The sequence below is a fragment of the Triturus cristatus genome, chromosome 2_1 (assembly GCF_964204655.1).
Source record: "Triturus cristatus chromosome 2_1, aTriCri1.1, whole genome shotgun sequence".
In the NCBI taxonomy this organism is placed as follows: domain Eukaryota; kingdom Metazoa; phylum Chordata; class Amphibia; order Caudata; family Salamandridae; genus Triturus; species Triturus cristatus.
In genome coordinates, this window is record NC_140581.1 from 1,148,948,649 (window position 1) to 1,148,971,115 (window position 22,467).

At 44.8% G+C, this 22,467-nt stretch overlaps 2 protein-coding genes across 5 annotated transcripts in view; one reads left to right on the plus strand and one right to left on the minus strand.

Annotated features, from left to right (window-relative positions):
* LOC146866492 (uncharacterized) overlaps positions 1 to 4,838 on the minus strand; it is a 123,838-nt gene extending 119,000 nt beyond the window's left edge. Inside the window, exon 1 of one of the 2 annotated variants that reach the window (XM_085636586.1) lies at positions 4,667 to 4,838. In XM_085636586.1, coding sequence (XP_085492712.1) covers positions 4,667 to 4,708 — 42 coding nt within the window. In that variant the 5' untranslated portion in view covers positions 4,709 to 4,838. Of the gene's footprint in view, positions 1 to 4,648 lie in introns of both variants that reach the window. The other variant, XM_085636585.1, reaches the window with a different exon arrangement.
* A 434-nt stretch (positions 4,839 to 5,272) lies between these two features.
* Positions 5,273 to 22,467, plus strand: part of TRMT10B (tRNA methyltransferase 10B) — a 121,273-nt gene continuing 104,078 nt past the window's right edge. The window contains exon 1 of one of the 3 annotated variants that reach the window (XM_085640860.1): positions 5,273 to 5,549. In XM_085640860.1, the coding sequence (XP_085496986.1) occupies positions 5,370 to 5,549 (180 nt within the window). In that variant the 5' untranslated portion in view covers positions 5,273 to 5,369. The remainder of the gene's footprint in view (positions 5,550 to 22,467) is intronic. The other 2 variants (XM_085640861.1, XM_085640862.1) reach the window with 2 other exon arrangements.

The following is a 22,467-nucleotide window of genomic DNA, read 5'->3' on the forward strand; positions in this document are numbered from 1 at the left end:
TGTCTGTGCACCATACAGGAACCTTCCAAGGCATGTGGGCATCAAAGACACCTAAAAGAATCTCCCATAAAGTGAAGGAGTCACTTCCCTGCATTCGCAGGCACCGCAACTAAGCTGACCGGTCTGCTGATCCTGAGCTCCTACGGACTACAAAAGGTTCTGCAACACAGGTGGTGGTTCCTACGTTGTAAGGATATAATAAATCCTGCAGAAGAGAAAACAATTAAGCTAGATGGGTAAAGGGTGCAGTGCAAAAACAAAATTGGATTCGAATGTGAGGGTAGTGATATGAAAACTAGCCACCAGGAGCGACATAAACTTTATTGATTTGTTCCTAGTGCCAGGATTAAAAACAGAGCTCCTGCAGTGTGGAATTATAACTGCATGTGGTGAATGCAAAAACAGGTCTGCATGTTTATATCCTATACAACGTAGGAATAAAAACATCCCTGAGCTCCTCTCTCACAGTAAGGGGGTTGTAGCCCTTGGCGGGGCTAGGGGTCCCCGTCAAGAGGAGAATCCCAGATGATGAAGCATGCCACCTTGGTGGGTGATGGGATTACGTCCTAATTAAGGGACTCCTCCAGAAGTACCCTGAGATAATCTTTGCTGTCTCTTTTTCGGGTATAGCTGGTTCACCTAGACCAGAGGATTTCTTGTGTTTACTTGTTACTGTTTAGAAACTCAATCCTCGCAGGTCTTTAAACTTTCTCTAGGACCCTCCTTTCCCTGTTGTATTCTTTGTTCCAAGTTACTCACCTTGGGTGGTTCTTTGGGGGCCCGGCACTTCTTCATCCTCTTGAAATTGTCTTGACCAGAGTTGTGGTTCCTATACCACTTTCTTAATATACGGTTTGGTCCCCCCATGCTATTTACAGTGATTTCTATGCAAAATATTGTGTGCATTGTGCACATCTCCGGGTAAGAGATATCTGAACGTATTAGAGTGTATTATATAATAAATACATATTTTTATAAATACCTTGTGTGGTTCTTTTTCACTTAATCTATACATATAAGATTGTGTTTTGGTAATACAAGCTGCTTTACACTCCTTCTGGACTAAGCCTGAAGGCTGCTCTCCACAGCTACACTTCAAGAGTTTTCTATGGTTGTCTAAGACCTCCCAAATCACCATAAGAGTTGTCTGGACTGGTTCAGGATGTCCACTTACATAAGTGTACATCATATACCAGGTCAGCTTCTCACAGTCCACATATTCCAGAGTTTGAGATCAGCTATCAAATGAAGTGTGCATCATAAACAGGGATTCTGCCACCATTAAGTGATCTGTGTTTACATTATATAAGTAATAGGATAGGCTGAATTCCATTTTATTTGTGTCCTTCCAGTGCTCAATTTTAGGGAACTACCTTTTTCTTTTTGCTTAAGCATGCAACAAGAGTGCATGTGTTTTCCAGCTATATCCCTCAGGTGCTCCCCTCCCACTGGCTACTACTCTCTCTAATCTGTGTGCTTTTCTAGCACAGCTCACTCTCTTTTGTTTCTTTTTGCGTAAGAACTCCGTAAGTGTGTGTGTGTTCCGGCTGTATCCCACGTGTGAATTTCTCCTATCTCCTGTGCCATGTTGCTTTATTTCGTCCATGTGCTTCTCTCCCACTCCTTAGCAGCTCTTTCCCATCTGTGTGTTTATCTCCACCATACTGTGCTCCATGTTGGTCTCTCAGCCATGGCTTCCTCTCCCATTTATGCTTCACTTCCTGTGGCCCTCCGTATGCTGTTTTTCCCTTTACTCCCCCACACTCTCCTTTGATCACACCGCAACACTTGTGGTGCTTTTTTTTGTTAATTGGCATTTCTAATTTACCGATCCAAGTGGGGTATGCCATCTAGGATTGGTAACTAAAAAAATCTAAGTAAATGTTGTACACGTCATTCTACTGGCACGCACATAAATTATCACTCATGAGTGTCAGTGGAATGACAACTGCCATTTCGCATTTTCTTTTATTTTGACAGGGTTTTACAGCATCACAACATTGTACAGCACTGCCAAATGCAATCGCCAAAGCCAAAAGGTCCCCAAGACTATGTTATGTTATTAGCACTTATAGCGTGCACGGATACTCAAGAGTGTGCCGGCGCAGAGGCCAACAGCCAATATGCCGGAGCGGAGAGAGGTTGTGGATTAGTTAAAGAGCAGGGTCTTTAGCTGCTTTTTAAACAGCCTGGGGTCTTTTGTATTCCGCAGTTCATATGAAAGGGAATCCCAGGCCTCAGCTGCCTTAAAAGATAATTAACTGCCCCCCATTCGAGCAAGGCGAAAGCGGAGTATCACTGCTAGCAGCTGTGCGGCAGAACCCAATTGTCTTCGGGGGGACGTAAAAACCAAAGGGTCTCCTAAGATAGGGCAGTCCAGATCCGTGGAGAGCTCCATGTGCAAGAATAAGGGCTTTAAACTGGACACGTTGAGCCATAGGAAGCCAATGTAGGTCCCAAAGATGATGTTTTGTGCTCGTTCTTCCTGAGATGCCGAGCAGAGCTCTCGCTGCGGCATTCTGTATAGTTTGCGATTTTTTCAGCTGGTAGCCAGGCAAGCCAATATACAGTGTGTTGGCATAGTCGATGCGAGACAAAATAAGGGCACGAGTCACCATTTCCTTGGCTGGTCTGGGTAGCAGTGGAAGGAACTTCCTGAGCGATTTCAATGTGCCAAAGCACACACCGGCAAGTATTTTTATCTGCGTGGAAAATCGGAGGTCCTCACTGAACCAGACCCCCAGATTCTTAACCGGGTTGCCAATAGAATTCGGCATAGGGTACTCTGTAGGCCAAAGAGCCTCCCTAAATTGTGGGGGAAAAGACCCATACAGAAGTACCTCCGACTTGTCCTCATTGCACTTGAGCTGAGCCAGTGCAAGCCATTTAAAAACGGCTGAAAGACTGTTATTAGCTTGATCCGGGGACAAGTCGTTTTCCTTCCACGTAAAGAGAAGCTGTGTATCATCTGCATAAGCTATAATCTTGGCTCCCAGCTCCTCTGCTAGGTACATTAAAAAGAAGGGGATTCAGAGTAGAGCCCTGCGGCACTCCCGAGGTCACCTTTCTTGGGGCTGAAGAGAACAGAGGGAGCCATACCTGCTGTGTTCTATCCTCTAGAAATGATTTGAGCCAATCACAAGCCAGACCCGATACGCCAATGCTTGACAGACGGGCTAGTAGTTGGCAGTGGGGCACCGTATCAAAGGCTGCAGAAAGATCCAATAAGATCAGAGCTGCTCTGCCGCCTGCATCCAAGCATTCTCTTATAGCCTCCGACACCTCAACCAGGGCCTAAGACCTAAACCAGGGACTAACACCTAATGGCTTTTCAAATGCCTCTTTTTCCAAATAGCACAAGCAGACCTAAATTACTTTACAAGGCTCTCAAATGGGTTATTAAAGAAAAAGATGCACTGGGAAGTACAAGGTTTTCCTAGAATCAAATAGTTTCCTCAAGTGAGAAAGCTGGTATTTGAGGTCAGGTATCCTACTTGGACATTGTGCAATAAAGTATATGGGTGGACAGCACCACAATTTTCCATTTAAGAAGTGCTCAGTTTTTGTTAGTTAAATTAGTACACTATGTTCAATAAATACAAATTTCACGTTAAATCAATTGACACTAGAAACATAAAAAGAGCTCTAAAGTTGTCCAGTTACATGAGAGGGTAGGTTATCCAGTTCATATTATTTTTTACTGCATGCTAGGGTTTGTTGTCCTGTTCAACCGTTTATAAAAACAGGAGTACATTCCCAGGCGTCAAAGAAAATTCTTGGACTGATCTGGGAAACTTGTGAGCGCTGAAAAAGTATTTCTAGAAAAACGTACAAAATTAAGCAAAAGCGAAGGCAGGCCATTATTTTTACATAAACATGCCTGGCTTCCCTTGACTTAAAAAAAAAACAGACTGATATTAAGTTTGGCTCGGCACTCTAAATATTGCAAAATCAATAGATTAGCAAATCAAAGCAGCCTTTGCGATCCGTCATAATTGGCTGTGGGTTACAAGTCTTCGTACGACACAAGTGAAGGGAGCACAAATGGCTACGAAGAGACAGTCATTGATAAGTTCTGCCTGAACTAATTGCAGAAATCAGATTGTATACACCCGCTTCCCTTTAGGTATTTAAAATGCACTAGGATGGGGAGGTGTAGGTCCTGCCTATGTGTGAAAGCGTGATATGGGCAGAGACTCCTTGCCAAAAATGTAGCAGCCTTACATAACGTCATACCTATATGCAGTCCTTTCGAGGACCCGTTATCGAGCTATTCTGTCTCATACATTTCCAAGCTGGAGAAGGTCTCCCGTTTTCTCGGTTAAGTGAATACGTTTCCATTACCCAACTCCCTCCACTGACAGGTGTGCACTTGTCAAATCACCCCTCTCGGAATGTCGACAAACCGCGCACTAGGCAGATAACACCAGGAGAATAAGATTTATAGGAGTGAAACTGTGATTCTCTTCAGTTATTTAGTACAGTAAGCGCAAGATTAAGAACACTGCAGAGAGGGAAAAAACAAAGAAACGACACAAACACGCTTTGAACTTATAGGAGTTCCTGACTTTCCGTGGCAAATACTAAAGATGCGCTAACTGCACACTCAAAAAGACTTCACAATTTAAATTCTGGGTGGGGAGCTCACCGATGCCGCTGGACTAACCTTGCCATAGCCCACCAAAGCTCTCAACGAAGGCACACTCATGTCTGCTCAGCTCTCCAGAGGCAGCAGCTGATACCCCACTAGGGAAGCCGACTGCTTGGGTGGAGGCTGAGGCCGGCGGTGCGATAGGTGGAGGCTCGAAACGAAGCTACGCCCCTGACCAAGCCTGGCATAACCAGCGCCCTCCTGCATTTGTGGTTGCAGCTGGTACTACTCTACACGCGGTTTATTTTTAGACCTCATTGAAAAGACATGGTTTGGTTTCTAGTCCGCATCTATGAAAGCGATAATAACGGCAGTGTTCGCGATGAGGTAAACATGGCGGCCATCTTGTATAGGTTTACTGTTTTCCCCATTTGGAAAAAGAGGTAGCGAGGACTCTATACCGGTGCATGCAAAAATAAAGCACTAATTTGCAGAATTATAAAACAGAACATTGCTATACGTCGCTTGCGAAATCTATATTGTTTTCCAAATGTTTTAGCATTTATACACGCGTCCCGTGTGCGTGAATTTTGGGGGGAATAAATGGTACAAGGCTTGGCACAGTTTCGCAAGCATGATACAGCCCTACACAAATCTCGAGGAGAGCAGATCCGTAGAACTACATCCCCCAGATGCCAGAGAGAGAGGAAGTGAGCGCAAAGCAAACTCACCATGGCAGCCTTCAGCTTGCTTTCACGCGCTTGATGCAGCATGCTGGATGCTTGAAAAACAGAACAGCATGATGAAGTACACAGAGTGTGAGGCAGAGGTGATTTGTATCAAGGATGCTGTATGTAAGGGTGACCAAACTTTATTTGAAGCCTTCCAGTTTCTGCAAATTGATACTACCTGTAATAAATCGAAACCCTCCTCGGCAATAGAAAACGAGTGGTGCTCGGTACGTACGTACTTTAGGGTATCTAAAAGGGGCGTGGGCGAACAAACGTAACAACGAATCTATCATCACAGTCTTTTTACTGTTTTCTTCTGTGTGCACTTCGTTTTGACTTCTTCACTTAAAAATGGCCTGTTTTGTTTTTATATTTTACCCGCTCTCTACCTCAGAAACACATACTACTCTAAAATCCTAAATACAACCGGCACATAAGTGACCATCGCTCCGTGCTGGGCTATAAAAGGGATCAGATTCCATGCACATCCAGTGCATGGAATCTGATCCCTTTTATAGCCCAGCAAAGGGTATTATGAGAAACTCTCACTGCCCTCAGCTTCAATTCCACAGATCTAATTCATGCGCTTTCATGAACACCCATTCACACAATTAGCTCACTCCGCTAGCAAGAAGCGACTCAATTTTACTACAAGATCTATATGGTTGCTTTAGAAACAAGTATTTGCAATGCAATAAATAGGTCTCGCATTACTGAATTTTTTAGCTATAGGCGTTGCTAATAATAATGCAACGCTCAGGCTTGACCTATAAACAGTATTCGAAATAAGGCACTTCTAGGCAGTTGTGTGCTATATGTCCACAAATGTGCTTTTCTCCTTCACCAGGAGTATGGTGTGTGATATAAAGGGAACTTCAATACAGCAGATACAGTGAATTTCTCTGGAACCAAGTTACACGACTCCTACATAATGCTGCCTGTCCTTAGTATATCAGCGCTATTAGCAACGTGGATACCATCACTGACATACTGATGGCCCCAGCAATCGTATTCTCCTTACAGGAATTATTTGCACATTTATGGCTTTCCGAGATTAGTGCCGGAAATTAAGACGTATGAAGGACATTCTAGCCATGTTATATATATATATCGTGCAGTGGCAGATCATCTATTGGTGAAAATAACAAGCCAATCTTTTGTGGAACAAAGGTAGATTAATAGCAAAAAGCAGGCATTTTGGAAGAAGACAGTGCAGAGCATGAATTAACAATATATTTATCTTGCTTGGAATGCACACATTGTTTAAATTGAGTAACATCTTGGAGTCTAGAAAGAGGCACCAGACTGCAAACGAAGAGAGGGGCTGATCTATGACCATGTACATCTGCGTTTTTATGGTGGTTTAAAAAGAAGATTGAAGTTAAGGTTAGGATAGACGACCTGTACCACATTAACCGTATATTTTCAAGCAGGAATAAATACACCGGCTCCTTCATAATTTTGTTCCTAGCAGAGTGATTCGGAGAATATGAAGAGTTAGAGAAAATAAAGGTGAACAGAAAAATGTAACTATATAAATACTGGTCATTCACAAGAATCCTTATATGGGCTACTAATTAGGTAATTTAGATACCCCTGGTTATACTGGGGATTACATTACAGGTATATAAATACTTTTGCCACTGTCTGCTGGAAGTAATTTAGAGTCAGGTTTTCGTACAATGCAAGTAACGAGAAATAAACCACGAATATGTTTTTCATCAAGTTTCGAGTGCATTATTAATCTACATTGCTTTTAATTTGTATGTGCGACTTCCACCAGCTAATAGGCAAGTGCGGAAGCATGCTACAATCACATACACTGCACTCCGCTCTTAGGCGCTAGTGAAAATATCACATGCCGTTATCACTGTTGAGGCATGCGTCGGAATAACGGAAGTGTGCAGAAATTCAGTTTTGTGTAGTTTGTGTACTCTGCACAAATTAGCCCACTGGTGAAGTTTATCAGAAAAAAAAATTGAGGATAATTTTCATACATACATTTTTTTTTTTAGGGAGGGCCCAAAAAATTTTTTCCTGCGAGATTTCGACATGTACAGCTTACTTTGTGATCATTGTACATGCTTTTTCCTGTAAACAACGCCATCCAAGCGAGATTAGATTGTATGCATTTCAATTATTTGATTTTTCTAAGCATGCACAGTTTTAAAAAAGATAAATAAAATTAGTGAAAACAAGCCCAGACTCTAAAAGTTCTACATGATCATATAAACGCCTCGTCAGGGGTAGTAAGAGCTATATAAATGCAATGTAAACAAAACTATTTAAAAAAAAACCACACACAACATAAATCGCCAGTGCACACAATGTCTGCCAATTATGTTTTGCATCTCTGCAATGAAGTAGCAGGTGTACCCCAGGCAAGCACATTAAATGGACCCCTCTACCTACAGTTTGGTAGTAAAAGACAAGTAAAATTGAGGTCCAGGGGGACTATTGCACCCTGTGCCACTGCAACCGATACACTTATCAGCTATGCCCTGATTTCCACAAGTGATAGTGTAAATACACCGGAACTGGCTGTAGAGGTCTCAAGTTACCAGTACTGTGCTCCTTGCCGCATATCTCCTGAAAAGACTACGACATCAAAGCTTCACATACCAAGATGACTTGGTTTCAAAGGGTTCTGGTTTCCAGTGCCTTTCTCTTTTTTTTTCTGGCGAAAGTCTGTGAAGTTGCTGCTGTGCACTTTATGCATGAGACAAAGCTGAACTAAGAGGCTTCAGTGTTGTGGAGGGAAATAAGAAAATGTCTACAGGCACAGCAGCCATCGGATTTTACAGCAGCAATCGGATTTTACAGGCACAGCAGCCATCGGATTTATGCAATAAGTCAGCAGGGAAATCTTTAATTACCAAGACTGTCCTGCACATACATGGTTTCACAAACTGGGAGCAGCAGATGGGGGAAGTCAGAAAGCCACGAAGAGTGGATTATGACACTCATTAAGTGATCGAAGTACACTTAAAATAAAAAAATGTAATGAAAAGCAGAGGGTGGGTCAAGTAAAATAACAAAAACTGCACCCGTCCAGTTGATAACAAACTGAAGGGCGGAAGGTGGAAGCGTCATGCGCATTATTAAATGCACTCACCCAATGTGGAGAAACCGGGAACACATCCGCGCCGCCCGTGATCAAAGCAGCTGGTGTCTGCAATTTACAGCATGCGGTGATGTGGTAGACCCTTCCGTGGCGAAAGAGCTGCCTGGGCAAATAAGAACAAACTGTGACGTAGAAAACAAGTTAAACAAGCGTGGCGTGACCCGAAATAAATGGCCCCTGCGCGCTGCTGCGAATGAAAATAAGTGCGAGGGGATTAAAACTGTAGTTAGGCACCGCTGCTTCCGGACTACACAGAAGTTAGGTATCGGATCAACAGCCAACAGAAAGCAAGATAAGAACAGCACTGCCACAGTTAAACGAATCGCAAACGGTATGACAAATTACACGGAGTTTCACCCAACATACAGATTAATTTATATCTCGCTGAGACAGCGCATGCAGCGCATGCGCTAGGCGAGACCTAAAAAACTGAAGTACAGAAGCCTTAGTCAGGATTTAAAACCTACGACCTATGGGTCTCTGTACAGGTGTTTAGCCCTCGGAGCTACCTTACCTGTTTCTGTCTGTATAACCGTACCCAGTGTCAGCCTCTCCACTAACCTCCATGTGTGCAAATTTAAATTAATCGAAGCCACACCTATTTCCAAGTATTGATGGTATTGTTGCATTGTTTCTCTGTTTAGTAGTACAGTTCCAATACGTCCATGACATTTGCCTTGAACTTCCTTCACTGATTGTCACTTTTTCAGTGTGACACAACATGTCATAAAACAGACAGAAAAAGCCACTTGCCCATCAGCACACATAATGACTGACAATATACATCACATATGTATTGCACACACAACAGATTGTACGTAGAGCTGCTTCAACCCCCAAAGAGCTGAACCCCCATTGTGAGAAAGCTAATAAATCAATTAAAATGTATTAGACATTATATTCGTTTTGCCAAAGAGCAGGCCTTTAAAACGTGCACAACAAACAAACGTGCAAAAGTTTATTTCTCTCTAAAATAGAAACACATTGTGTATTCATTTTTATCTGCTGGTTGTTGCTGGTCTATTGTATCCTTTCTTTAGCTAACAAGATATTATTTTTCAAGGGCAAATCCTGCAGCCTGTTTGGCAGAAGTAAATGCTTTCATTGTCTGTTGGGTGAAGCTTTTGTCAGCATGGTACATGCAGGAAGAACGTTGTGCAAAAACTTGAATTTATGCATTGTATTTTAAAGATGTCATTTTACTTTTGGTGAAAAAATTCATAAGTAACGAATGCTTGCAACATGTTATAGTGTATTTGTATTTTAACAATATAAGTGCCCTGAGAGAAAGCAAGAGAAACGTTTTTATTTTTGTGTAACATCTCTTTTCCTATATCTGTAATGTATTAAACAAGTCACAATTTGTTCTGTATAACATGTATTTTTCAAAATAATATAAATGGATTGAAGTTTATTGTCTGTCACTTAGTCAATTCACTTGGGTTTATTCAGGGCTCTCTTTGCTAGGCCACTTCATTTTGGTGCATTCATCATATTTTTCTCTTGGACACTTTCTAGACAACTTTGCACATTTGCTCTGTTGCTGCCAGAGCTCATTTAAATATAAATTTGCTTTTAGCTTCTATGCTCATTTGTTTCTTTTTGTTTAGAGTTTGAATGGTTTGTCAGGCTTACTTTAACGTAATACGTTTGCACTTTTGACTTGTTTTAGCTTAATATCAGACATACTCAACGTGCACATTTTTTACTGGCTCCCTCAGCACTCCTTGTTTTGCTCAGAGCATTTTGTTACTTATTCAAAATGACTTGGCTATTTGATTACGCTCTTTTAGTCTGGCTTTTTGTTGTTTCCTTAGACAATGAACTTGCAATGAGCATACAATTCGTTTTCTGTTTTGTACAATCTATGCTGGCTACATCACTGTATGTAATACTAATTATGTTCACTAAATAAACCTAATAATATAAAAGGACCAAGTGAGGGCAGTTTTGAAATTTTGTGGCTAAATTTCTGATTCCACTTTGCCTCCCATTGGTCCTGTAGATCAAAAAGCGTTGGCATTTGCAGTACTCATGTTTTGATGTGATGAGAAGTAAACAGCAGTCATCCAGTAAGATGAAAGTAAGACGCATCCAACTGCAGAAAGACCAACGGAAACTGCACTGAGCATACAGTGGAGGCGCCTCTATGAGCTCTGCATTAGACAGTTAGACCTTGTAATGATTGACATAAACAGGCACCGGTTAAAGATCTGCTGAAGGTTGTTCACTAATGCACAGGAGAGTGTAGTGAGCGCTTGCCCACTGGACTTATAAAATGGTTTTGAATGCACACCCTTGACCAGGCATCACTCGCAAAGTGTCATTTGTTACTGAATTGAAAGTTAATTTGGACATTGTTTCAGGAGGCAATATTTTCTAACATGTTTCGGGACAGGTAGACAAATCCGCCCAGAAATTCCGCCCTTAACCACCCCTGAAATTTCACCCTTAACCACAACACTAGGCCAGCCCTTTATAAACTTAGTCTGTTTCAACCATGAGGCAAACATTGAATACTTTGTCAGAGAGGACTCCTAAAGAGCAGCGCAGTATACAGGATAAAATAACCCATCCCCACTGTATAACATAAGGCAATTGCAAGTTACCAAGATGTTTTGAAACTGTACTGCGAGATGGGGCCAAATGCCAAGTTCAGAAAAATGATCACAGAATTCCAAGGTGATTTGAATATCCTTTTTATGTATGGTACAGCATTTTATTCTTTACAATTAGTTCTCACACAAACTGTCACCATATTCTGACCTATCTGCCTATTCACTTGCCTCATGCTATGAAATGTGTTGTTTGGTTTTTGGTATGTTGACTAAATATGGAATTTGTGCTACAAAAATAAACAACAATACTCAGTTTGGTGTGATATATATATATATATATATGTGTATAGTCTCTCTCTTTCGCTCTCTCTCTTATGATCCTATACTGCCATTATTGAGGGGTCCCATGCTCACTGTGCCACTGGATTCAAGCTAGCCTGGCTGATGAGGGGTGATGCCCGAAACGGGTCCCAGGATGCTTGTTTCCGGTCCAGGGAGGACCTAGTTTGGCAGTTTGGGCTGGACTGTTCCCGTGAGGAACAGGGTGAAGACTGATTTGCGTATGGCTGGGTCCAAACTGGGGTGGCGTGGTGAGCAAAAGAACGATGGATTAAACCTAGATCTTTGTGACTGGGGGTGAATGTTTGCATTGTTCAGCATTCCATCCATCATTTGTTCCCTTTGCTATGCTGAGTGAAACCATACAATTTAAGAATAGCTTTGAAAAACTTTTTTGTTAGGTGCTCATAATATTTACAGAAAAAGTAAAAGCGTTCCATAGTTTAAACTAAGCTCTCGTCACATGGACACATAAGGATGGAAGTTTTGTCAAACTGGCCTAAAGGGAAACAAAGCATTGACCTGATTGATTCAATCCAAAATGTAGCTTAGAGGGTCCTTTTCCACGGGGTGGGAACCCTTGAGAGATGAGATTTAATGAGAGGAGTTGTTTGGATTAGAATATAATCCCGCAAGGAAGATTTTTACAATTCTTCTTGTTCTCTTGCTGAGGTCATATGTTAAAAAAATAATGTCTTGGCTTTGAGAATGTCACCTTTGGTCAGAGTATGTGTGGGGGAAGAATTGCTAGTTCTAGCCGATATCACTTGCAACAGATTTCACATAATTTATCTCGAGAATATAAATACCCTTTTCACACCTCAAACAATCTTGAATGATTTCCCGGTTTGGGCTTGTATGACTGTTGGCCCAGACTGAACTCCAAAGAGCTACGGATACAACTTGATGAGATCTGATATATAGGTCAGCCCTAGTTCCTCATGCAAGAAAAAAATGAAGGGTTGGACTAGGGAGACCTAATAAGTGCTGACACAATCTATTCTCCTCCACCTGAACCTTGGAGATCTCTCAATAGCCCCAAATCCAGTGCAATGCACTAGTACTGGTAAGCATTTTCTTGAGTAGACTTAAAGGGCTGGCTTGACTGGCTTGTTGCCTACGCATTGGCAAAATCAAATAAAGCCCTGATCAAGTGGTTGAAAATTAGGCAACGATTAACTATGCCTGGGTTCTAGGAATTTTTAGAGTCAAATAAAATGCCAAGGTAGGGGAAGTTTGTAATCTTGTCTATACGTTTACCTTTAATCCAGAAGGAGCCCGCTTTGACAGTTCTCTTGGTGCATACCTTGTATTTGGTTTTAGAGATGTTCGGGTCTAAATGTAAATTGTCCATAAAAGTAACAAAGCTGTCAATTAGTGCCCGCAAGCTATTAGGGGTGCATGACATGAAGACAGCATTGGTGGCCTAAAGAAGAGCTGTGACTAAGATGGAATTAACCATGGTAAGATCCTTTCCATCAGATTGTAGGGTAGTGTTCAAACCATCAATATATAAGAGAAACAAAACCGGGTCGAGGACATACCCTTGTGGGACACCCGCTGCAATTCAAAGGTACTGGTACCACCTGCCCCATACCGTACGGAGGCGTTGACCTCATAACGTAGAGCCCGCAGGAAGTTAACCAGGTCCTTATCCAGGCCCTGCTCCAAAATTAGCAACCATAATTTACTGCAGTTGATTCTATCGAAGGCGCTGCTAAGGTCCATAAATGACAGAAACAGCACCCCCTCAGCTATTGTATACTTATCATTAATGATGCGGTTTAAGGTTGAGACGTTGCTCAATGGTTCCCAAGCCCTCTCTAAAGCCCTATTGTATGGGAGAAAACGCTTGGTTATCAACTGGTCAATTTTCAATCCTGTTAGACAATCCGCCCAAGGAATTAACCATTGAATCTAGGAGAGATATGTGCAATAGCATTGGGGATTTTGCTGGTAGCCCATTTTGTAGACTGGGATGATGTCAGCTGAGTGCTATATGTCTGGGAGGCCGTTTTTAACAGTAGCAATAACCACATTAATGATAACTGAAGCCCAGAAATTCACATTTTCTTTATAGAGGTCTAGGGGAAACCCTTCCGGGCCTGGAGCCTTCCTATAAGGTGCTTGCACGGATGACCTCCAACTGGTCAAATTTGATATTCAGAGGGAAAACAATAGGTGACTCAATTAGGGCTGTGTCCATATAAGAGGTCAGGGAATAGATGGATTTAAAATGCTCGACCCAGTGTTCAGGAATAGGTTTAGTCTTCATCCCAGCTGTTAAGCTGTCGGATGGTTTTGGATGGTTTACAATTTTCCAAAAACCTATGGTATCTCTTATATGAAGGGCAAAGACTATGCTGTCTCATAAGTCCTCTTTGACCTCTTTCCTTCTGGCAAGGATGGTCTTCTTATAATCAGCGTGGCAGGACACCAGGTGGGGCCGTTCCCTGGGGATAGCTTTCCTGCACTCTTCATTAAACCGGGGAGGTCCTGAGTTTGCCTTATGAAGTGCGCAACAGGTTAAAAGGTTTGATACTGCAGTTCAGAGAACCAAACGCAAATGTAATGGTGCTACAAAATCAGTCAAGTACCAAGAGAGGCTCCATAAAGAGAGGGAGGTTAAATTTTAGCACTAGATTACAAAAGCTGTAGTAATCAATGCCACACCATCTAATACTCAACCCCTGATTGTATGTCTCCATATGTCACGGTCCCCAGGGATCCTCTCCTCGGGATGACGCCGATGCTATGTATGGGTCCACCACCCATCCGTCCCCAGTCCGGCTTATGTGTAACACCCACAGACTCAGAAGACAGGTGGGCGAGGGAAGGAAGGGTAGGAACAGCGGGGAGAGAGACCTGCAAGAGAGAAGGAGATGGATTAACCCTAGGCGTACCCTCTTGACCCCGCCACCACCCCTGGCCTGGCTTTTCTAGTACCTGTAGTTCCTTCTTCCCTCCGTCTGGTTCCCCGGGGTACCTAGACCCAAGTAGAGTCACTGGGCAATGTCTTAGGTGCGGAGAAAAGCGGGTGGATGTCAGGACGCCCTCCTCCGGTACTATCCCATTACGTCACGGGTAGGAGAGGAGAGAGAGCGATTGTATTCCGAAAGAGCCAGGGACTAGTCGAGGCGGCACTACGACTCGACGCCCATGGAAATCCTGGGGCGGAGGAGCGCCAGAGGTCAGAAGGGGTCTCTTCCGTTCCAAGCACAGAGAGACCGGATGCCCACAAAGCGAGTGCAGCCGGCGCTGCAACGTCACGCCCGGAATCCTTGGGCGAAGGAGCGCCGGGATAGCAGGTATGGTCCCCCGCCTGGGGGTGTGGTGAAGGACGGGGAGGCCAGCCGGGTCGCGCGTAGCAGGGGAGGACTGCGAGGGGGAGGCAACCCGGTACCACGGGTCGCGGGTGAAGCGTAGGCAGTCTGGGAGTGAGCGCTCACCTTATCCACGCTACCGGTGATGGCGTCCCGGTTCTCCCAACGAAGCCGCGGGTCTCCCTACGGGGATACCGCGCAGGATTACACCAGAAGGAGCCAAGCAGAACAAAGCGATACGGAGATTGCTTCCGAGCCGTTGATCGAGTGCAAGACGATGAGAATCATTGGCCCCGCCTCCCAGGTCGTCACGCGCTTTATCTGCTTCCGGGGTTTACAGGAGGTCCCGTGCTGCAGGTGCGCGCGTTGGCTCCTGGGACTTGGAGTTCGTTTCTTCGTGGCAGGGCTTCGTCGCGCGCCGGATCATGGCACCATATCTGTGGCTCCATGGCTTAAGGTGGTGCCCAGAGGCAAGGGGAGGTCGAGAAGAAGCTCAATGTGGTTGTGATCGCTATGCGCTCTAGGGGCCACGGTAATAGAATGCATGAGACCACACATCGAGGGGATAGTAAATATGTAGTCTGTGATGGTCTCCCTGCTTCTCCCTATAAAAGTTTGGACATCTGCATCCGGATAGCCCAATAGTTCCATCACGTTCACCATGCCAATATCTAGGACATAATTATATTGACTGGCGCCCCTAGTGTCTGCAGCCCCAGGGTCACAGTTAGAATTAAATACTCAAAATTGCTGGATCACAGTGTTAATATACACAGTTTGGCTTTAAAATCGACCCCAATGATAATGTTAAAGCTGTTGGCTAGGGAAAACAACCTGCTGTGCAAGCAATGCCCCAAAACACAGGTCTTCTAAGCTACAGGTGTTACCTTGGTTGCCTACGGCATTATAGAAGTTAACTAGTGTTAGGGTGCACTATCCAAAAAATCTGGATCCCATTATGTTTGACAGGCACAGGGAAAACGCAAAAGCTGCATGTAGAACGAATAAACATCACCAGCCCCCCACATGCTTTACCCCTGTACCCTTTAATGGCTGGGACACAAAAGCTCAGAAAACCTTCCCACTTTATATGTTCTGTACACCAAGTTTCTTGCAATGTGATAAAATCATTTATCTTAATGTAATCAACCCAGTCCGTATTACACAATTTTGCCAAATTCCCAGATACATTCCAACAGACTAGGCTTTGAGAGTGACCTGCCTGGTTGCCACCATGATTATTTGGATGGGCAGAAATGCAAAGTGGGCAAAAAGTTTGGGTGCCTTCAGGAGACTCCATGGATACAGCAGGAGTGCCATTAAGGGGGGCATTAGGAGGAACATTAAAGCACAGATCATTGGCTCGCCCCTCCTCCCTGCCCTGGAGAGGTTGTCCATAGGCAGATGTCCAGCTCTCGCTACTTGTGGGTAAGGTGAGCCAATCCTGCTCGATGATGCCCGATAGTATTGCAAACTGTTTTCTACAAGGAATGTGGAAGCCACCAGGGTGGTTGTAGCTTTGTGGGCCCCTGGGTACTAGATGATTTGCATTCTATTGTGCTAATGCAATTGTCCACAATTTGAGGCTGACGGAGCTGAAACAAAATGTCCTTGCGATGTACAGAAATCTGGAATTTATAATAAAAAAATCTCCTGAAAGAGTCTTTGTTGAGGAACCAATTCAGGCCATGCGGCGTACCATCGGTATATTATGGTGGTCCCGAGTGTCAAAACTGGAATAGCTAGCAAGCCAGTGGCACACCTTGTTTTGGAGTTGACAGGTAGACTCCTGGCTGGTGTCTGTCGAAGAAGGGACATTAGTCATAACCACAACATAGGGACAACAGGCAGGGGGAGGTTGATCACTGGTAATGGAGATGCTAGACAGGATTCATGTGCAGCAAGTAGAAAATGATCGTGAGGGGCAGGAAGACTGGAAGCATCTCTCAAGGCAGCCGAGGCTGCAGGGCGTATAGTTGACCTAGAATCTAACCTAGCTTGCTGAGGAGCTATAGGCTCAGGTGGTATATGCAGGTTAGGCCTGGAGAAAGAAGGAGGCCATGTTGAAGTGGTTGCAGTAAGTTGAGGGTCAGTAAATGAACTCTGATGCTGACATATTGTTGAAATGTTCCCACTTCAGCCTCCAGCTTGTCAAGTTTCGCCCATATGGCAGCAAGACAATCGGTAAGTGCAGACATAAGTGTGTGGTAGATAGGGGCTGTTGAAACTGGTATGTACTGGTTGGCTGAGGGGGTGCCCAAGCCAGGCAGAACATACAACTTCAGTCAGGGTTAGTTTATTACACTCATTGTATAACCTGCGCTCAACCTTTTGTAGCTTGGCACTGAACAATCAGGCTTAACACAGGGGCAATGTGTAAAGCATTGGTACAGCACTTTAACCCCTTCGCCGCGGCACGAATTCCGCCGCGGCGCTGGGGGGGTTTGGGGGCAGTGCGGCGCCGCTGTGCTCGTGACGGAACCACTCCGTCATGAGTCACGGGCGAGCTGTGCTCTTAACGGAGTGGTTCCGTCACGACTCCGCCCACTGCGCTAATCGCCCGCACATGCGGGGAATTAGTGCCGCGTGGGAGGAGCGGCCACCAACGGCCCCAGCATGACGGAACCACTCCGTCATGAGCACAGCGCGCCCGTGGCACATGACGGAGTGGTTCCGTCAAGAGCACGGAACGGGTTAACACAATAAATACAATGAACGTCACAAAAGAGACTTCACATGAGATTTATGTAAATGAAGATTGTATTCAACACATACATTAATCAACACAACATAAAGAACATTTATTTCTGGGCATAAATCACACTTGAATATATTACTAGCAGTACTAGGCCCAACAGTGGTAAAATGACATAAGTAATATGCACACTAGGGGAAAATCCAATTTTACCCCAACACCCTTATGCGGTGTGATATGTTGTCAGAACTGGGTCCACCCTGGCAAATAACACAGTTCAAATCAACATATTTCTAGGGTGCACTCCAGGCCACAACGATATAGGAATGTGCACACACAGGAATTTATAACACTGTTCAGCAGCACCATGGGCCATGGCCGCATGGGTAAAACCAATGTCAAAACGGAGTATTCGTTAGGTAATGAACCAACAAGTAAAACAACACCACTACGCAATGCAACTATTAGCATGCTGTTCTCATGCAGCACACTCTCCCACACTCACAAAGCACCGTAACGAGGTGCAAGGGATATCGGCGAGTCCATATGGAGCGCATACACATGCACTTGCCACCATAACTTGGTCCTAATGATATCCGGCAGGTCAGTTGATAATATGAATGCAGACCCTCTTGCACAATCCCTCCCACACCTCTCCGTTACCCACCACTATTCTGCCCACAGGTTAAAGTAAAAAAAACTCACCCCTAGCTATTGCAGTTTAAGGCCAGAGTCACATTTAGTCAGGGGCCCAGAGGAGAAGGCTGGAATAACTATCAAGGTAACCATTACAAAAATGGGGTTACCCAAAAGTCAAGGACCTGGGTATGAACTCAATACAAAAGACAGTGGTCCCAGACCAATTATTGACACAACGCAATAATCCTATTCAGTTATATCATTCTACAGATTTGAGCTAATTAAGCAGAAAATATTTAGAATTGCTCATGGTATTCAATACAACATTATAACATGAAAAAGTCGCAACATCCAATTCTTGAATCACCATACATTTATTTACACAGTCTCATAGGTTCTATAATGGTTCCTAGTGGTAACGTGTAAGAGTCAATTTTAACTTCATGTATCTACATGGTATGCAGTCCTGTCTCGTATGATGTGTCAATAATTGGTCTGGGACCACTATCAAGGTAACCAGGCAACAGTCGACAAATGGGGGGTTGGCCACCACTCGGGAAGTTCACCCACTTTATGAAGTGCAGAAACGGCTAGTGGCTGGGAAGCACGGGGGGGTTGGGGGTGTCATGCAGTCTCTCATCCTGCTTGTGATCTCTCCCTGAAGTGTTCCTCAGCCCAGTCACTTACTCTCATCACCCAGGCCCGATCCAGGCGATACTACATAGCAACAGGAAGTCGTCGGGCTGCGTGAGGAGAGGGCAGTTTATTTGCTGCATTGAGGGCAAGACACAACACTCAATGAATGAGGGTGCAGCTGTCCCCACCCCCCACGGGAAGTGATAAAGTCTGGGGCACGTTGATCTGAGTCGCACCAGACACTCTGGTCACAATGAACCACCAGTCGGGCTTTCCATACCTCCCTGGAAATGAGGCACAACGTCTGGTGCATGATGATACGAGTCGCACCAGACAATCTGGTCACAAGAACCAAAAGTTAGGTTTGTGCTACCTTCCTTGAAATGAGGCACAATGTCTGGTGCGTGATGGTCCGAGTCGCACCAGACAATCCAGTCCCAATCAACCCACGGTTGGGTTCGCCGTACCTCCCTGGAATGAGGCGCAACGTCTGGTGCACAATACTAGTCGCACCAGACAATCCAGTCCCACACACGCAGTCGCAAGTTCAGTAGTACCGCACAAGGTAGAATGAGGCACTACTATGGATGCGCCCTTCCTCAGATGGCCGCAACCTGTGAATCGGACACCGCACACAATGAGCATACAGGTGGCAAGGACGACAAAGGGGGCCACAGAAAGTCTTGCAACCGGTGAATCCAATCTCTTTTGCGTTCTGAGGCCCCACGATGCAGGGGCCACACTCCTTAGATGTGGGCGCAGTTTGGGGCTCTGCACAAGACAGTGTGGTCTCCAGGCACAATACTTAGTTCACGGTCACACCGCATGCAGTCAGGGTCCATCAGATGAAGTAGGCGCTTGAGAGGGCACCACTCTCCAGGCAAAACATGTAGCTGGTGTAGGTTCCTCACGGGAGGTCTTTGATGTCCCTGAGTCCTCCACAAAGAATAGGATGCAAGCCAATAATCCCTTGGAGAGCACACTTTAGGGCACAACACAGCAGCAGGTAGTCGGCCCAGGCCTGCCACTCTTCAGGCATGGCACACAATCTCTTCCAATGGCCTTCTCCTCTTTATGCACAACAAATTCCTCTGGCAGTGGGTACCACACAGTCCCAGATTTCTGGTCCCTACAAGTGTATCTCTCCCCTGCTGATGTATGGCACACGTAGTTATACTATAGTGTGCCTTTGGGAAGTTGGGGGTTGTTCAGAGGGTTCCCCTTTGAACCACAGATGTCTCCCTAACTTTCAGTCCTGTCTGCCATTAGGCCTTGGAATGCAGATGTTAATGTTTAGTGGGGCCATGATCTGGCTTCCCAAGGCCAAGTGTGAAAACCTCACACACCCGATATAAGCAGCCAAGACCTCAAATGGCAGAGGTCTGTCATTCCAGTTGCTCAATGTTTATGGCGGTCTCTGGCGAATGCACAGATGTGCTCCTCCAGTGTGGACCGGAGTCAAACTAAAAGGCTCACAAAAGAGTTTAGTGCAGAGAAATGCCCACTTACCAGAAGTGCCATTTCTAAGCTATTAATGACAAATACCTTTACCACAAGAGAGGATTTGGCACTGTGAATCCAATGATTGCAAACACCATGAGGCTGCTCCACTGTAAGCCACCATTGCAGCTTGAAGTAATCTCAGCCATTCCCCATGTTAAACTATGGGGAGAGCAAACCTCAAATGTAGTGAAACACACATGGGGGTTCAGGGAGCACACATGTACCTGCCCTGCCTTTCACCTACCACTTTCTCCCCCACCCCCTGCTCTAACTAGGGGTGCTCTAGCGTTAGTGAAAGGCACCCTAAGCATTGGCCAATGATTTTGAAAGACCAACCGGAGCTTAAGTGCAAATGAGCACACCACACCCAGGCCTGCAATGGCAGGCTTGAGACATGTTTGAAAGGCTATTCTTGTGGGGGGCGCAATCAGTGCTGCATCCCACTAGTAGCCAGTGCAGGACCTACCCTGGGTATGTGGTATACCGCTTAACAGAGTACTTACAGGTACAGCACCTGAACCAATCAGGTAAGCACCACTTCGTAGCATGGGTAGGAAGGGCATGCGCTATTTCATACTGCATTACAGTGGGAAAGTGCCCAGAGTCCTAAGGCCACAAAAAGAGAATCAGCAAAAACCATGAGGAAAAACCAAAAACGTTTTAGGGAACTATTACCTCCAGAGTAGCAGGCCTAACATGTGCCCAGTCAAAATCATTGAGTGCTCCTAGAAGATTAAAATTAGGTGGGTTCGGAGAGCCAAATGGACTTATAGGCACTTTAATGGCTCTTGCGCTTGGCAGCTGGCGGACATGTAGGCGAAGTATTTCATAGCCAAAATGTAACATTGATAGGGGGTGATAAGAGGACGTATCCTTTGTGTGGCTTGGGGAGCAATATCAGCAGTGCCTGTCTGCTAATGGGCAGTAAGCTGCCCCTTCCCCAAGCCGTTTTGTATAGGTCCCTCAAGTGGGGGACTAGAAGTAAAGTGTATGTTTGTTATAATTCCGCTTATCCCTGTGGTTTTCCCTTTGGCTAATTCTTTAATGTGCCCCTTCCATTCCTGCTCTGTAATCTGCTGCCCCAGCAGTTCCCTGACATCATCTGGGATCGCTGGTAAGGTGGGCCTATCAAGGAATACTTCAATCAAGTTGACCGCAGCAGAATGTGATCCCTTGTATACTTGTTTGTAATGTTGCACAAAGGAGCCATGTATATCTATTTGCTAGTGTAGTAAGGTGTCCTCTGGGTTTGTAATGGCTTGGATAGTTCCAGTGAGGCGTTCCGAATTGATCAACGATGCCAACTGCCTTCTTGCCTGGCCACCATCCGCATGTGATGTAGCAATATATTTTTTGTACTACAACATGCTTAATATCCTCATTAAATATGCATGATTACCTTGTATCTCAACTAGTGCTGGTCTACAGGTTGGACACAAACCTCCAATAAGTTAAGAGTGTCTTCTAACTGTGTGAGCTCTGCTTCTTGAGATTTGCGCACTCCTATCTGTATACTTATGCAATGTCCTTGGATCACCACCTTGAACAACTCCCATTCAGTGTGGGCATGTGAAGCAGTGCCCATCCTAGCTTTAGCAACAACAGATTGTGGTCTGAGAACGTGTGGGCTAGGTACTCCACCTCGGTAACCATTATTGCCACTTAGTGGGGAGGACATTGTTCTATCAATGTAGGTCGTAGACTGGGTAATAATAGGAATACTCCCAGAGCTCTCCATTCCTACGCCTCCACACATCTAGAAGGTTCCAATTAGGTCCTCTGTCTGAAGTGTTGAGCTACCCTATGAGCTGGGCAGTCCGCCATAGGGGGAAATAGAACGGTCAAGGGAGATATCTACAACACAGTTGAAGTCTCAACCCAATATCCGAGACTGTCGCTTAAGTGATGTGTCAGGGAGTCTATGAATTTTGTCCGACCCATATTGGAGACATACATGTTGCCTAGTACTAAGGGCACCGTGTTGAGTACCCCTTTCACTATAGTGTATCTCCCTTCTTTGTCTACTGACTGTGTGGATCATGCAAAGGGATTTCTGCCCAATCCTAGATCAATGTTCCCCTTGCACAGGAAAAGTAATTTGTGGCATGTACCTGCCCCCTCCATCTTCACTGTAGTTTAGCAATCTTGCTCCCAACTAGGTGTATTTCCTGAAGGAATGCAAAGTCCGTTCCTGTACATAATTGGTAGGTATTTACTTGGTGCCTCTTTGCAGCAGAGTTCATTCCTCTCACATTACATGTAAGAATGGTATAATTAGGAATTGAGGTAGTCATGCTGAAAGTGGGGTAGTCGCAGCTCGCTGTCCAG